At 50.1% G+C, this 17,608-nt stretch overlaps 1 protein-coding gene across 3 annotated transcripts in view; it reads right to left on the bottom strand.

Moving 5' to 3' along the window:
• KDM5B (lysine demethylase 5B) overlaps positions 1–17,608 on the bottom strand; it is a 1,291,824-nt gene that overhangs the window by 486,351 nt on the left and 787,865 nt on the right. For all 3 annotated transcript variants that reach the window (XM_069633695.1, XM_069633694.1, XM_069633693.1), the window contains 2 exons: positions 8,927–9,108; positions 7,798–7,922 (listed from right to left, as the gene is read on the bottom strand). In XM_069633695.1, the coding sequence (XP_069489796.1) occupies positions 7,798–7,922; positions 8,927–9,108 (307 nt within the window). The remainder of the gene's footprint in view (positions 1–7,797; positions 7,923–8,926; positions 9,109–17,608) is intronic.

The following is a 17,608-nucleotide window of genomic DNA, read 5'->3' as shown; positions in this document are numbered from 1 at the left end:
AAGACATTCTGAAGCTGGCATCCAGGGCAGACCCTGAACAGCTTTCCGGGCGTCTAGCTTCCCTTCTCCTGGGCCATGTCCGAGATGGGCCTGAGAAACGTCTGGAGTCCTCCAAAAGCGTGGCTCGACGAAATCTTCACCCTTGAGGGGCGTAGATGAATCCGACACGGGTCCCCGATGATCGGATGAAGAAACGGTGGAGCTTGAGGCTCTTTTGACCGAAAAATTGAAGTTTTTGAGAAAGAAAACGTGAAAAAAATAGCACCAACGCTCGAGAGCAATAGCACAAGGATCCCAACACTTGAACGTGCGGTAAAAATCTGAAGATGGCTGCCAGAGGCAGGGCTTAGGTAGAGGGCAGTCATTGGCTGTGGTCAGTATGACAGAGATCAGTGATTGGTTACTACTACGAAAGACAGATCAGAAACGAAACGGATACTGGTTTTTTCTTTACCGAGGATTCCCAGCCTGACGACGGGGAATATTCATGAGCATGTGAATCCATGCCAGACCCCATGCTGGAGAAGAGTAAACTCTTCGATAAAACGCAATAAAAGCTTGAGAGCTCCAGCACGGGGACTCCCAAAACTTGAACGTGCGGTAAAAATCTGAAGATGGCTGCCAGAGGAGGGGCTTAGGTAGAGGGCAGTCCTTGGCTGGGGGCAGTATGACCCGTAGACCAGTGATTGGTTATTAGGAGAAAGACAGTTCAGAAACAAAAATGAAACTGATTTTTTCTTTACCGAGGATTCCCAGCCTGACGGGGAATATTCATGAGCATGCAAATCCATGCCAGACCCCATGCTGGAGAAACGTTGATTCCCTTGCAGTCGCAGATGGGCCGCCACTGGCGCCAAGCATTTGGTGAAGACTCTGGGCGCAGACTTCAGCCCGAATGGTAGTGCCTTGAACTGATAATGCTTGCCCTGAATGACGAAGCGCAGAAACTTGCGGTGTCCTTTGTGTATGGGGACGTGGAAGTACGCGTCCTCCAGATCCAACAAAAGAAAGTGCCCCTCCTCCAGTTTGCCGAGCATGTGCTGCAGCGTGACCATCTGGAAGTTTTGGGACTTTATGTATTTGTCGAGTCGCTGTAGGTCGAGAATGGGCCTCCAGCCCCCTCTGGAGCCCCTGTGTTGCTGTGGAACTAGCTCTATTGCCCCCTTCTGTAACATGGCCCAAAACCTGCAGCAGCAGCTGAGGGACTCGGTTTTCCTGCCAGGCCACTGGTGGTATTCGCAGACACCTTTGTTCCAATTCTAAGGTGTCCCCGTGGGCGAGAGCGTCCAGCACCCATGTGTCGGTGGAGATGGTCTCCCACACGCCAACGAAGTTTGCCAGTCGGACTCCCTCTGGGGTGCACAGGTAGCGGTCCGAGACGTCATGGCCGGTTCAATCTTGCTCAGCCCCCGAAAGCCCTGGAGCGACCCCTGTAGGCTTCCTGGGTTGAGGGAAAGGAGGGCCGACGGTAATAGGACCAGCCCCCCGAAACCCTTCGAAGAGAGGATAGACTTCCCTTCTGAGGAAAGAAAGGACGTCGTCGTTGCTGTAGGGTGCCTAAGGCAAGTGCCATCTCTGTGTCGGTCTTGATAGCCTGGAGGAATTCATCAACAGCCTTCCCGAACAGGCTGTCAGTGTCAAAGGGCATGTCCAATACCCTTGTCTGGACCGCCCGTCTAAAGTTGGTGGCCTTGAGCCAGCAACGACGGCTAAGAGACTCCATTTATCATCTGGGGGGAACGTGGGTCCGTGATGTCCAGAGCCACTGTGATGGCGTGGACCGATGCCATGTCTCCTTCTTGAAGGATCTCCAAAGCCTCAACCCGCTAGTCATCGTGGTGGAAGTCCAGCAGCGGAGCCAGCTTACATCAAAGCTCCTGGTCGTATCTGCCCATGATCGTGAGGGCGTTGGCAGCCTGGACAGTGGTCACCACCGAGTAGATAACTTTCCTACCCATAGAATCCAACTTCTTCCCCTCGTTGTCTGGAGGGGTGGAGGAAGCCGAGCTGGACTATTTCTTCCTGGCTGCTGCTGAGACCACAGAGTCCAGCGACGGCTGGGACTGTAAGCACTTTGGTGCAGAGTCCAGCACCCTGTACTTCTCCAATCAGTCCTTCTTTGGTGGGGCTGTAGAGGGGTTATTCAGCAGAGCCAGCCGTTCATCCCAAACATCCAGGAGTGGTACGGATAGGATAGTCTTCCTCTTTGCCTCCCGGCGCGGATAGAAGAGACCTTCCTTTTCCTCCGGCATGAGCTGGAAAAGGTCTGATGCTCAGGCAATCATTGCATGGAAAGATCCCACTTCATCTGGCGGAGGGGCTCTGGGCGGAGGCGTTGGGGAAAATTCTCAAAAATGTGCCAATTCCCTTCACCTTAGAGACCCCTAGCAACTTTGCTGGATTTTTGAGGACTGGATTTTTTTTTACCTGTAGAGAGTATGAGCCTTTTTCCCCACTCTTGTGTATTTTGATATATGTTTTACCTCTGTTTTCTTTGGTTATGGAGTTTAAAAAATTCCATTAGGCATCTTATCAATTGTGCCACACAACACCCTCAGTGCAGTGACACAAGGAAGCCTTTCAGGCATTCCCAAGGTTTAACTACCTTCTCTGAGATACTGTTTCCCAGAGTAAGTAAAGAGAAATTGACTTTACTAGTCTTAAAATCCTAGACCGAGCACACTCCATCTTACAATAGAGTGCTGGAGGGGTTATTAGTATCCCCTGTGTCTAGATACCCATGTAGCAGTCAAATGCTACCCTTTCCTCTCAGAATGGCTGGTGGCAGTGGTTTTACCAGGAACTACCATGATTTTTCCCGACCGCAAACTATTTGTAGATCAGGTAATGTTAAATCGCGGGAGCCATGTTTTTCAAGATGGCGTCTGAGCCCCTGCTGTAAAAACAGGTCCCGTTCTTTTTTCGCAATTTCTTCGTGGAACTGTCCTTCTAGAGTTCGTCTCTGCGCGCCAAATCTAGTTTGATCTTTGTTCATTTCTCCTTTGGGGGGCTTCACTCCTGAAGCCCACCTCTGGCGCCAGAGTGTCTGGGGTGAGCAGGAAGTGAGGGAGGTGCCCGAAACTCCCTGTGCTTCATCTCCTATGAGACCCAAATGCACTCTGTGGTGACTTCCTGAGCTAGCTCCCACTCGTGGGAGACTGTGCTCTGCCTGCTCAGAGCGTCCGCTGTCAAGTTCTTCTCTCCGGCTAGGTGGACTGCCGATAGAGAGATTCCTTCCTGAATTGCCCAAAACCAGAGCTGCATTGCCTCTCTGCACAGTGGCAGTGACCCTACGCCTCCTCTTTTTTTGAGGTAGTGCATGGCCACCGTGTTGTCCGTCATTATCAGGACATTTCTCCCCTGTACTGATGGTGGGAAAGCTTTCAGCGCTAGTCTGATTGCTCTCAGCTCTAATAGGTTGCTGTGTAGTCAGATTCCGATGGAGACCAACGACCGCTGCTGGTCAAGTCGTTGGCATGGGCTCCCCATCCCGTGAGTGAAGTTTCTGGCTACCGTTATCTCCGGCTATGGTTGCCAAAACAGTTCTCCTTTCAAGATGTTCTCTGGATAGGCCCACCATTGAAGGTTGTGGGCTACCTTGTTCGGAATCCGGAGGAGATCTGTCATTCTCCCTGAGAATTGCGACCACTGAGTTCTCAGTGCCCACTGAAGAGCTCTCATTCTCAGGCAAGCCTCTGGCACAAGGAAGATGCAGGATGCCATGAGGCCTAGCAACCTCAAAAAGTCAAAGGCTGGGAGACGTTGAGCATTTTGAAACTTATTGACCATCTGCAGAATATCTTGAGCCCTCACCTCTGGTGGCGAGGCTTTTCCCAGGGAAGTGTCCAGGGCCGCTCCAATGAACTGGAGTCTCTGATGGTATCATCTGTGACTTCTTTAAATTGAGGGAGAAGCCCAGTTTGTGAAGGAAGTGGCAGACAATCTAGCTGGATCTGAGCTTGTTCCGAAGATACAGCTCTGATCAGCCAATCATCCAGGTAGGGGTAGACGTGGATCCCTTCCCTCCTTAGACTCGCAGCCACTACCGACATTAGCTTGGTGAAGACCCTCGGGGCGGAGGTCAGCCCAAATGGCAGAACTCGAAATTGATAATGAGAGCCGCCAATTGCGAACCTCAGGTATTTCCTGTGTTTGAGATGGATTGGCACATGGAAATAAGCATCCTGAAGGTCCAGAGATACCAGCCAGTCCTGGAGCTGGAGGGCCTGAAGGATCCGAGAGAGTTACCATCTTTAACTTGTCCTTCCTGAGGAAATTGTTCAATTCTCGTAAGTCCAGGATGGGCCTCAGTCCTCCGTCCTTCTTTGGTATGAGAAAGTAGGGGGGAGTACCAGCCCTTGTTCCTGTCCGCTACAGGTACCGGTTCTATGGCACCTTTCTCTAGCAGGTCTATCATTTCCTGCAAGAGGAGCGGATCTGGAACTTTTAGAGAGCTGTGCCCCAGTGGATGACTGAGGGATGTGTAGAAAGGGTAGGCAGTAACCCTGGGCAACTGTCTCCAATGCCCAAGCATCTGACGTAATAGCCTGCCATTCCGTCAGATGGTGAGTTAACCTGCTCCCTACAGGTGTTGTGTGGAAAGACCTCAGTGGTTTGGGGGCGGCTGATGCAGGTGCCGAGCGTAAAGAGGCACCTGCTGCTGCTGTGGCTTTAGTACTTTTGACCCGTCCACCTCGGGTGGATCTCCTTTGGCCTCTTTGAGCCGGCTGTCCTCTGCCTTTTCCGAATGCGGAATAATAGCGAAAGGACTTTCCTCTCCCAGAGGGACCTGAGGGGCCAAAAGGAGTTTGGCGGATTGCAGCTCCTAAAGATTTTGCCGCTGCTTTAGATGTTTGCAACTTTTCCAGACGGTCATCAGCCTTTTTACCGAATAAGGAAGAGCGGTCAAAGGGCATATTCAAAAGTCTGGCCTGTACATCTGGAGCAAAGCCAGACTTTTGCAACCACGCATGCCTGCGGATTGTCGTACTTGCCGCCATGGCCCTGCTGATACTGTCAGCGGAATCAATGCCAGTTTGAAGTGATTCGCACATGGCATCTTTGCCATCTTTAATGATGTTAAGGAAGGCTTCCCTTTCCTCTCCTTCCGGTATGCAGTCTGCCGCTGATGAAGCACACTCCCACAGTGTGTGACTGAACCTGGCGCGCGTACAGGTGACGTTGATGGACTTCAACGCCATACTACAAGCAGAAAAGACTTTTTGCCATAGAATCGTACCTTTTGTCATCTCTATCCTGTGGGACAGTAGGGTAAGCGGATCCGCTGCTTGATGAAGTTGCCGCTTGAACCACCAGGCTCTCTGGAGTCAGGTGTTTTGATAAGTATTCAGGGTCAGCTGCAGCTACACTATACTTGGCTGACAATCTTTTATTGACTGCAGGGATAACCTCAGCAGTTTCCCAATTTGATGAAATGTTCCTTTGCAAAGCTGCATGGAAGGGGACCACAGGATCCTCCTGTGGACCTTTGTCTAGTATGTCTGTCCGGTCATCCTGCTGAAAAACAGGTGAAGGCGCAGACCAACCCATAAATTCAATAATCCTTGCCATCAGGGTTCTATAGGGTGTTTCGGCATGTTCCCCTGGGCCTGGTTTGACAAATTCCACTTCCCCAGAAGTGTCCAGCCCACTTGCCTCATGTAATGATTCCTGTAGGTCTTTCAACCTTCTTTCCTCAGAGGTAAAATCCTCTGAAACAGGTAGTGTGGTCCTCTCAAACCAAAGGTTTCCTGGTCAGAATCCTCCCCTTCTCCATAGATTGAAGATAATCCGGGGTACTCTGACCTCGGAAATGGTGTAAACCCCATTTCTAAGGCAGAGGGAGCCAAACTCATTATTGGGCGAGAAAACTTCGATGTCGTCGACGCCGATGTGACAGGTTTCGAAGGCGCTGAGAAAGGCTTCGAGAAAACTGGAAGAGGCCTCGAAGAACTCGAGGATCCCGACGACGGTCTCGGCGTCGTGCCGGAGGCTCTTGGTATAACCGTTGGCTGTGAAGTAGCCGTGGTTTTATCTTTTATCGGCGTCGATTCGATCGACCGATGGGTCGAAGATGGTGCCTTCTTACCCGATGGCCCGTGGCGCTCTCGGGTGGACTCTTTCGGCGGGTGCAGCAACTCGCGGTGTTTCGATTTTTTGGGTTTTTCACCCGGGGTATCACCCTCAGCTGTCTTCGAGGGGGTCGAGGTCGCTGTCTCGAAGACGCTTAGCATTTTCTTCCTGAATTCCTCCCACGCAGCCTGAGAGCTGTGTTTTGTGGGGCAGGAGATCCTTTCTGGGGAAACAGAAGATGACGAGGAAGGGGATCTTTGACATCTCTTCTTTGAGTGTCTAGATTTCGACGAATGCCTCGGCTGAAGAAACTTTTGTGGAGGTTTTGACTGGCTTACCTCTCGAGCTTCCCCTTGCGTGCCTTCAAGGCTTTCGCCGTCATGGACATGCAGTCCTCACACTCCGAACAATGGTGCTCGACTCCCAAGCACCACAAGCAGATCCTGTGTGGATCCGTTATCGACATTTTCTTTCCGCAGTCTCGACATTTTTTGAAGCCGGACCGCGGAGTCGTCAGATCCGATGAAGAAGCCATCGAGAACGAGTTGGTATTTCGAGTAAATATAAGAGGTTTTATCTGACTGAGCAACGATATTCCGAGGCCCCACGAAGCGCGGAAAAATATAACTGAGCAACGGACGCTGCGCATGGCTATTTATGGGCATGGTGACGTTGGCACCGATACGGTGGCTGTCGAGGGACATCGACTCGGTGGACGACGACGCGCAGTGCCCTCTACAGAGAAAACATTTCCGAGGCCAGCGAGCTGGAGAAAAGTTATCAAAGATAAGGAATATGTCGGCGGACACAATCCCTTCGAAAAGCACAATTGTAGGAAAAATTAAACCACTGCCACCAGCCATTTAAAGTATTGAGGGTAACACATGTTACATGGGAAAGTAGGATAACTGGCTACCAAGTAACCCCCACAGCACTCCACATACAATTGTGTGTGCTGGACCTAGAAAGAGAAAAAATAAGTCAAGTCAATTTAACTTTACTATTCTTGGGGGCTGTTCACCAAAGAAAGGGTATTTAAACCTTAGGATAGATCCAAAGGACCTCTCAGTGACACTGCACTGAAGGTGCAGTGTCACTATATGAAAAGGAAGATGCCTATGGAATTTGTCAGACTCGAAAAACAGTGAAAACACAAAATCCAAATCCAGTATAAACACGAGAGGGAAGAAAAGGGCCCCAACTCCAAGTCCAGCAAAAGAGCTGGGGGTCTCCAAGGTTGAAGGGAATTGGCATGGAAATGTACTTTCTCCTTAACAGCATGCGACTAAGCAGATCCACAAATATTAGAAATCACTGTATATTTTTGGTACTTACCGGTCCAACAAATTAGTGTGTTCCTCTGTGTGGACATACTGGAGCCCTAGTTTACTCCCGAGTCTACACCTTACCGCCCTGCTACCTGCCCTGACTGGGTTTGGCAAGTTCTCCGTGCCTGTCCTGTCCCCCCACCCCCAAAAACTTGGCTGATTTTGGAAATCTATATTTACACTGACTGATAAGGACAAAGAGTAGCTATGTTTGCCAGAAGCAGATCCTGCTCCATGTAGTACCTAGGAGTTACTTTCAGATCTTGCGTCTACATTATTTTGATAACCACTCTGCAACCATATTTGATGCAAAGTACTGCAAGTGATGTAACCTTGAGGTCAAGCATGCCGCCCTCCGAGGAGTGCAATTAATTTAACAATGGCTAGCTTAACTCACTTTTTTTATTGGCACATTTTACTTCCAATGCTTCCTTCACCATTGATGCCCACTGGTTGTAAGACTCAGCTCGCAGCTTCACTGCATTCATCATCGGGTAGAGATCATCAACAGTATACCGATACCTGAAAACAATATGAAACACCCCTTATAAGTGGAATACTCCTTTCACAGTTTAAGAATACAAAACCCACATGTTTTCTATGGCAAATGCATTTTGATTTATCAGGTACTATTGCAATCTGAAGATTTAAATGTTGCCTACCTTTATCAATGTGCAACGCAAAGGTCACATCCTACACAGTGATTTAATGTCTATTCATTTTAAGTTAGAATAGCTTCAGAGAAGCTAAAAACACTTTCCTCTATGCACTTTTGAGTAACTTTAAAAATAAGATGCGCAAGTACTGCAAAACAAATTGGACACCAGAAAAAGATAGGGCTGCAACTAACTCCCCAAATCAACAACATTTTAACAAATGTACAAGGACTCAAACCAAATTTAAGCCAGGAGATGTGATCATTTTAGTTCAGGCCTTATCGTTTTCAGAAAATCATATATTGTCCTTCAAAAGCCTGATGCATATAGATGAACTCAAGTATATTGATTTTATTTATTGGGTATTTATAACGTGCCTATGCAGCATAATGGTGTTTCAAGGTGGTGCTCTTATTTTCTATGTGGCACTAAAGACCTTGTGAGATCCCTTCCAATATCATGGGAACCATAGGATTTCCTCATCCCTACCAAGAGCACAAACTGCTGGAGAAAGTGAGGTGTGCAGTAGCAATTGTGTGACACATGGTTAGGAAGCTAAGCAGAGAAAGTGATAAAGACCAGATTTAGGAGTGTCAAAGTATACAACTTTTCAGATGTAAGCAGAACACCACCGGAGCTTCCCAAGTCAGCACCACACACATTTAGAGTGCTTCCCAAATGTCGATAAAGTGGGCTTTAAAAGAAAGATGATTGTTAAGTTTGATAACCTCATTAGTAACGCTAGGTGGGGACATTTAAGCTCAATGTCTTGGTGATGGTACATGACATTTATATGGCTGTCTTCCTAACTAGCCAGTCAACGAAATGAGTACTTCCCCCCCCCCAACAACTGAGTAGAAGTGAACTTACCGCAGTTTGTATTTATAGATTGGACATGAACAGAGCTCCTCCACATGATATAGGCACACCAGGTCTCCGGGTGAACATGTGCATGAGACACCAGATATGAAACAAGTTGTCTTGCATTTAATACACTGGCGCTCATCATCGGCTAACTGTTCAAAATCCATCCTTTCAGATTCAATTACTCCCTACAACAGAAAGCATTCTTAGAGCACCATAGTTTAAGGTGGAGAAAGCATATGCATATGCAATGTGCACATTTCAAAGCATGTTGCAAACGCAATTTGTCAAAATTCAAACCCAGAAATGTACCTAAAATGATTTTCCAAAGCTTGTGATATCCCAAACCACATACACTATAAAAAGTTGCGGTTTCATCCATTTCCCTCATACACATACTAATTGTTCATTATTTTTTTAAATGACACTGCAAATACCAAACTATTGCTACTCTGTCAGAAAAGTCTAGAAGCAGAATGCTGTGTAAACAGAAGATCGCAGAGGAAACTGCAGTTCTGCGACATGCAAATTCGCTGCGATGCTCTAAGAATGCAACTGCAGCACAGGGAGCAAATACAGAGAACAAAATATTACCTTCACAGTGATTCTGGCCCCTCAGTTTATAGCTCTCCCTCTTACACAACTGGTCAAGAATCCTTCACAAGCAAGGTCACGGTTGCAAGTCTGCTTTCACTTCAAGAAATACTAACGCGCAAATGTAAAACACCTGCTTCATGTATATCCAATCACCTGCTACAGTTCCTAAGCCCATGCAAACTCAGAGCAACCAAGAGACCACATTTATTTATTTTGTTACAATAAGTGCAATGGTTATGAACCTGAAAAATAAGAATACTTACTTACCGTAGTGACTAACGTACTCTTAGTCCATAGTCCCCTTTCACGTGAGACAGAACCCTTTTCACCATAACAAATCTTCCCCTTTAAATTTAGATGTGCAGCCCTGGGAGCATGCGCTTGGCTGACTCCGCCCACCAGCGACACACCTCAGTCCCCATTGACGCGTCTACAATGATAGGCATTGCCTAATGACACCAGTATTATTAGGGGAGGATGGTGGGACATACGGAGCAATGGGGACTATGAACTAAGAGTACATTAGTCACTACTGTGAGAAACTTAATTACTCCATCGTTCCGTCCCCTTTCCTCCATAATGTATGGGCGATTACAACTGAATGTAGCCCCAGGGTCGAGAGGAGCCACTCCTTAAGAAAACAGGTTTCTTAGAACTGCCTGCCCGAAGGACGAGTCTGACCTAGAGGCGGCATCCACATAGTAGGTATTACAGAAAGCGAACGGGTGGGCCAGATGGCCGCCCAACTGATGACCTGCCACAGCACATGCCGATTGCTGTGGCCCTGACTGCATGGGCATGTAAATTAGCTGCCATTGGTTTGTGCTGCCCCTCATAGGCCTCCTTGATGGCCGCAATCGTTACTATGGAGGCCTTGGAGGCCAGATAACCAGACCTTGACCCAGCGAAAGTGACATACAAGGCGTCCGACTGGCGGAAGTCCTTGGTTCTGTCCAGGTAGTATTTCAGTGCGCGTCTGACCTCCAGACGGTGCAAGACCCTGAGGCTCCTTGGGGTCGGCGAAGAAAGTGGGTAAGACTATTTCCTTGTTGAAATGGTGTCACCTTGGGTAGGAAAGCAGGGTGCGTCCACAGGACAACCTTGTCCCTGTGAAAAGTGGTGTAAGGTTCTGATGCCACCAGAGCCTGGATCTCGCCGACTCCGCGAGCTGAGGCGAGGCCCATGAGCAGAGCTGTCTTTATGGTCAAAAGTCTGATGTCTGCAGACACCATAGGCTCCAAAGGGTTTGTGCGCCAAGGCGCCCAAAACAAAATTAAGGTCCTGCACCGGGTGGGGCTTCTTCATAGGCAGGTAAAGCCTGTGGCGGCCCGCCAGATGTCGCTTGACCATTTACTCTTATATTGGCTCCTTGCAGCCTTGCTTCTAGTGCCCTGGGTGATCTCTAGGTTAGCCTGAGAGTGTTTCAGCATGACCTGCTCAGGAGCCACGCGCCGAGATTTCTTTATCTTGCAGATCACTCTGTGGACTAGGGGTGTGGGCGGGGAGGCATATGCAGTCATGTCATTCCATTGGATCTGGAATGCTTCGCCCAGGGAGCCAACGCCCTACCCCTGCCAGGAGGCTAACTGCTGGACTTTCCTGTTGCCCCGGGAGGCCAAAAGGATCAGCCTCAGGATGCCCCCACCTGAGCAAGATCTCCTTCAGTATCGGTCGTTCAATTGCCACTTGTAATTGTCCACGCCCGGTCTGCTGAGCCTTTCTGCTTCCAGGTTGGTGTCCTCCGGGAGGTGGACAGCCACGAGGTAAATGTTCTCCAGAGACCATTCCCACATGCTGACTGCTAAGTTGCCCAGCGGAGGGTATCTGGTGCCCCCCCCGGCTTAATGACATAGCACATGCTGGTGAAGTTGTCCACCTGGGTAAGAACTGTCTTGCCCTCGATAGGAGGGAGAAAGGACTTGAGAGCCAACCATATGGCCTTCAATTCCGGCCAATTGATGTGGGACTCCTGCCGAGCCCAGACTACATGGATGCTGTGGTTGTTTGGGGGGGGGGGGGTGGAGGCTCCCCAGCCCTCTAGGGGAGAGTCCGTAGTAACTGGCCTGAGGGGCCGGCTGCCGGAAGGGCTTGCCCTGCCTCAGGTTGAAGTCTGCGGACCACCAGTGTAGGTCTGAGAGGAGAAAGGGAGGAATGTTGACTGGCTCCTCTTGGGAGCCCTTCTCCCGGATACCGCTGCACTTCGCAGCCTCATGGAATCTCTGTATTCTAAGATTATGTGGGGCACAGCCAAAAGGACCGCTGCCGTAAGCCCCAGTAGGTGTTAGTACCACCAGGCCGAGGTGTCCGGCCTGGAGAGGAAGTGAGCTGTAGGCTCTTGATGGTCGCAATCTTGTCCTCTGATGGAAAGACTCAGAGCTTGTGTCCCAGATGAGGCCCAAGAAGGTTAGACTCTGCGTGGGATGCAGCGGAGACTTGAGATTGATAGTGAACCTCAGGTCCTGGTGTATGTTCATCAGTGCGGAGGCAGTATGCTGACCCTCTCCCAGATCGGTGGACCAGGCATGATATTCGTCCAGTTATGGGTAGACTTGGTGGCCCTGGGGAGGGCTACCACTGCATTCATCAACCTGGAAAATACCCTGGGAGCCGAGTTGAGGCCAAGGGAAGCACCTTGTATTGGAAATGGAAGCCCATGATCCTTAAGTGCATTAAGGAACCATGCGGCTGCCAAATTAGGACGTGTAGGTTAGCGTCCTTCAGATCCAGGGAGCATATCCCTGTCTCCCCTGTCCAGTGTTTCCGCAATAAGAGCTGGTGTAACAATCTTGAATTTTTGCAGTGGGAGGGAGAGATTGAGGGTGGCAAGGTCCAACACAACTCTCCGGCCAGCCTGGCTCTTCTGTATGGCAAAAATCCTGGAATAAAAAGCCCAAGCCTCACTGGGAGGTTGGGACTTCTTCCATAGCCTGGCTCTCGACAAGCACCCGGATTTCTGCCAGCAGAGTTGCTGTCCCAATCTGTGGGAGAAAAAAGGTACCGGTAGATGGTAGTTTGTGGAGCTGTGGAGACTACAGAGAGGATCCAGGGGTCTGAAACATTCTGGCGCCAAAATTGCACATGAAAGGCAAGCCTTCCCCCACCGTAGACACATGGACCCCGAAGGCGCGTGTCATGGCTTTTTTCCCCCCTCAGGCTGTTGCAGAGGAGGGGGATTGGATAAAACCCCTTGATGCCCCCACCTTCCCCCACCCCCTTTGGTTCATCAGATGTTGACTTGGAGAACGGTACGGTTGTCTGGACATCTGTTCTTGGAAGCCTCGGAACCCGCCAAACGCTGCTCCCCTAGTCGGAGCGTTGCTGCTACTGGGTGTAGGCCGTGGCATTTGTAAGAATAAATATGTTGCGGTTTGCAAGCTGTTCTTTCGTGGTGGACTGGAAGAGGTCACTGCCCTTGAAGGGAAAGTCCTGTGTGCGTTCCTGGACATCGGGATTAAACTTAATAGCCTGGAGCCAGGCCATCCTTCTCATGCCCGTGGCAATGCAGATGGCCCAGGGAGATGTATCGATGTGGGCCACGGTGTACTCCCCAATGTCCTGCGCTACCAGCCTGGATTCTGCTCTTTGCCGGAAGTTTTGGGAGGAAGTTCCCCAATTTCCCACCAGAGCCCTTGGTTAGCGGCTGCTAACATGGCATCCGCATTGGCCTGCCGCAGGTGCAAGGAGTACAGCTTCTTCCCGTAAGCCTCCAAGATGTCCTTGCCTAGCAGCGTCAAGGTGGCCAAGGACGACTGAGGCTGGGAATAGAGTGACGCCAGAGCTATCACAGAAGAGTGCAGTTGAAGATGCGCTCAACGCAAGAGAGTGTCCCCCTCCATCTGCCTGTACTTGGCGTTGAGGCGCCGATTGACAGGCTGGGCCGAGTGTGGCTTGAGCCACCCCTTCTTAGCCAGAGCAACCAAGTCTTTCTGCATCGGGATCCCTGCTTTGGTAGAGGGTCTTAAGGTGAGGACTTCTGCTAAGACCCCCCTCCCCCCCCCCCGTCGGGCTGCTCTACCCAAATACCGTGCAAACCCTGCAAGGTTTTTGTGGAAGGCCCTGACTGAAGATGGCGTGTCAGGGTCCTCAGTGTCCACCAGGCTCGGGGGGTCCAGAGCTGGTAGGAGTGCTGGGCGCCATGCAATGCGGAGTGGAGACCGGAGCCGGTGGCTGCTGCGGAGACTGGTGTGGGACCACCTGTACTGTGGGAGGCAGAGAAGCCGGAATTTGAGGAATCGGCTGGGGCAGCGGTGTCCAGAGTTGGCAAGTGTTATTGACTGAGTGGCCAAGGGCAGCCGGGGCCGGGCACACTCTGCCTGGGGTGCAGGGGAAACCTGCCCTGTGCTGCTAATGGATAAACTGTAGACGACGGACCTGGTTGACACCAGTCCCACCTTGTGACTCTTTCCTCCACCCCCTGCGCAATAGGGGGTATCGGATGAGCGGCCATACTGTCTGGCGCGGCAGCCATTTTGTCGAGCTGCGTGCCACATGCCGAAGTCGTGGTGCCTGGCTCGTTGGAACCAGCCCAGTCTAAGAAGCTTTGTGTTGGAACAAAAGGCCTATCCCTGCACCTCAGGCAGTGACCTGGAAGGCGTATTGCCCTTTGCAGTACTGCCGGTAGTGCTGCGTGAAGGCGCCCCGGTACTAGGGCGTTGTACTTCAGGACTAACCCCGGTAAAAGAACCATGCGGTCCCTCAGCACTGACACTGGAAGGATCCAGAGACCTCTCACCATGAGGCCGGTAGCTGGACTAGCCTCCATACGTGTGCTGGTACTAGAACCCAACAGGTTTTTCCCGTTCGGGTGCTTCTTTAGGAAGGAGTCGCTCTTACAGGGTGCGATGGTGAACAGAGGCCTTTCCTTAGGCCTCGAGCGATGTTTGATAAAGTCCTTTAGGTCCTCCATAGGTGACCTCTGGAAGCGCTCCCTCCACCTAGCTAGCCTGTTCTTGAATGCCCGTGGAGTCAATGCACCGCACGCAGAACAACCTTCCCAGCCCTGGTCGGGGCCAAGGTAGCAGAGGCAAAGGGCTCGGTTGTAGGGAAGAGCCCATCGCAGGCTGGACACCTGCTGAAGCCCGCTGATGTTGACCTGCTCCGGGGAGGAGCGTGGCATCAGAGGACTAAGTACCTATTGAAAAGAAAAAGATAGAATATCCAGAGTAGAGCGCCTGGTATTACATGGCCGGAGCCAAACCCAGGAGCGTTGGTGCATTCGACCCGTTACCATCGTTGCGGAAAAGGAGACTGAGGAGTGGCGTCGTTGGGAGGAGTCAGACAAGCGGGTGCTCCCAGGCCCGCGCACGCCTCTAAATTTAAAGGTGAAATCTTTCGGGACCATGCATCGATGATCTTATCCCCATCAGGGGAATTGTAGGATATGCCGCATTCCTAGTAGAAGTAGACGCCTGAACTACAAGACTCTTGAGGTGATGGGTGTTAACTCAAATATTCAGGATCTGAATAACAGGGTCTGTATTTTGAAATGTATTTTTTTTTATTTACTGCCAGAGCAGACTCCGGGTTTTCCCATGCAGTGGTCACCTTCCTTTGTACAGCTACATGAAAAGGAAGTATGGGGTCCTGTTGAGGTCCCCCCAAAAGGATGTCAATGATATCATCCTCCTGATAAATAGGTGCATTTCTGCTCCACCCCATAAATTCAGTTACCCTGTTCATTAACATTCCGTATCCTGCAACAGCATGCTCAGCCGGGTCAGGCTTTTCAAATTCATTTCTGGAGATGTGACCACTTGCTGACTGCAAGCGCTCGTAAGTCTGCCATCTTAGATTGAGGGTCAATCAACTCCTCTGGGACTTGTTATATACCAAATTTCACACCAGCTGTTGAAACATCTTCCTCTTCTGATGAACCTCCCTCATAAATGGAGGATATGATTTTAAAGAAATCTTGCCTACTTTCAGGGTTAAATTTCTCAGGTGGCAGAGACTGACAGATGTCGATTTTGCAACAGGAATAAACGAAGAAGTCAACAAAGGCGTTGATGGCATTTACTTTATAGGTATCGCCTTCAATACAATCGAGATAACCTTCACCACTTGGAATTGTCAAAACTGTCGAAGGAATGGTCTACACCGAAGGAGCCTTCGACACCATCGACTGTGCACTCGACGTAACCTTCTAGGAATGGTCTGTTGACACCCTCACCTCGATCGCCTTCGACAGAGGCTTCGAGGAAGTCTTAGACGAGGATTTTAATGGCGGATGAGTATCCAATGCCATTTAATAGAGTACTACCTCCGATTTCTGCACCGGTAGGTTATGAGGCGTCGGGGATGACTCCCTGGACGACACCCTCGACGATTTCTCGCCGGATTTTCTTGTCTTAGATCTTCCCCTGTCACTCTTTGTATGAGCAGGGGCATGGCCTTCGCTAGACTTGTTTGAGGGGGTCTGGCCCGCATTCTCCAAGATCTTTAGCATTAATGTTCTGAAGGCTTCCCACTTTTTTGGGGAATCATATTTTGACGGCCATGTGATCACTTCCTCAGTCGATCTAGAGGGAGACCGGTGTCGTCTTTTCTTCGTCTTTTTGAGGAAGAAGAGGACTTCCTGGATCTACTCAGACTTTTTGGGTTTGTGACGTCTTAAAGAAGACTCGGCCGAGTCTCTCCCCCCATGACCCTTCGAAGAAAACTTTGAGGACTCCTCCCCCACCGCCAGTTTACCTCTCCGTTCCTTCAATGCTTTATGTTTCATCGATTGACGGGAACCGCACTCGTCTATATGGTAGTTGGAAGGGAGGCACCAGATGCAATTCCGATGGGGGTCAGTCAGCGGCATCTTCCTCCCAAATTTCTGGCATTTTTTTAATCCAGTCTTCGGCGTGGAAGGATTTGATGACATTTTCACTAAATGAAGCACCGTTTTCTCGAAGCAAAGGTAACGGATAAACGGAACTGAGGCCAACGGGCGCGGCTTGAGGCATTTATACAGTGGACGACGTTGGTGCTCAACGGATGCCACCGAGGAACAGACCCCAAAAACTCGTGCCGAGTGCCCTCTGGTGGAGAGAACATTTTTTTCCACAGCAGCAAAGCTGAAGGTAAGGATATATGCAAGATGAGGAATATGTGGGAGGACACAATCTATTCGAAAGAGGCTGTTACAATAGTCCAACCTAGAGAGAACCAGAGCTTGGGAGACCATGAGCTTCTGAGGGAAGGAGAGGAAAGGCAGAGTACCTCTGAGGAGGTGCAGTAGGAAGTTTGACTTTTTGGAGACAGATGTGGGCGGAGAAGGAAAGTGTGGAGTCGAAGATGACCCAGAGGTTCTCAGCCTCGCAGGTGGGGGTAGGAGGGCGGCAAAGGGAGGCCGGCCAGAGTGAGGGCAAAGGATGGTGAAGGTGTGCCGATAAGGAGGATCTCTGTCTTGCTGGCATTCAGACAAAGATCATTGGTGGCACAACAATCTTAAATGCCAGTTAGGCAATCAGAAATGAGGGAGGGGAGGTGGCCGAGGGCAGCCTGAAAATGAGTCGAGTGTCGTCAGCATAGCACTGGAAATTTGAGCAGAAAATGGCAATGCAGTAGGCGAGAGTTGCCAGGTATTGGTTGAAAAGCGCAGCGAGATAAGGTTGCATTCTTGTTTACCCATAATCTCGGCCATAAATTACTTGGGGCAGCTGCCCAATCACACTCCCAAAAAGCCATCCCCAGTTCCCTATGAACCGAGGCGCAGGAAAATGATCCTGGGAGCCATAAGACTTTTTAAAAAAGTTTTTCCCTACTCTGCAGTTCACCAGGCTTACAATAGCACTATAATGCTGCGCCATATTGAGTAGCTGCCTTAATTTGCAAGGTATAGACCTTGAGAGCGGATCGCATATTCTGGGCCCTTACATCTTGCCAAAAAGCGAGTGTTAGGAAAGATTGTACGCAGTACCCTTTGGGTGCACTACAACAACCCTGACCATGTGGCAATAGGAACCCAACCTTTGGTATAAGTCTGTACAACAAAGGTTGGTAGCATGATTGAGCAGCCAGGCTCATCTCAAGGGGGGTCAATGTGAGCTGTAGGGGAGTTAGAGAGTCACGGTGACAAGTATTCAAATAAACTCTTACAAACAC

This window comes from Ambystoma mexicanum, chromosome 13, assembly GCF_040938575.1.
Source record: "Ambystoma mexicanum isolate Mex_15411 chromosome 13, UKY_AmexF1_1, whole genome shotgun sequence".
Taxonomy (NCBI): Eukaryota; Metazoa; Chordata; class Amphibia; order Caudata; family Ambystomatidae; genus Ambystoma; species Ambystoma mexicanum.
Note: the sequence above shows the minus strand (reverse complement) of the source record. Positions and strands in the feature narration are given on the sequence as shown.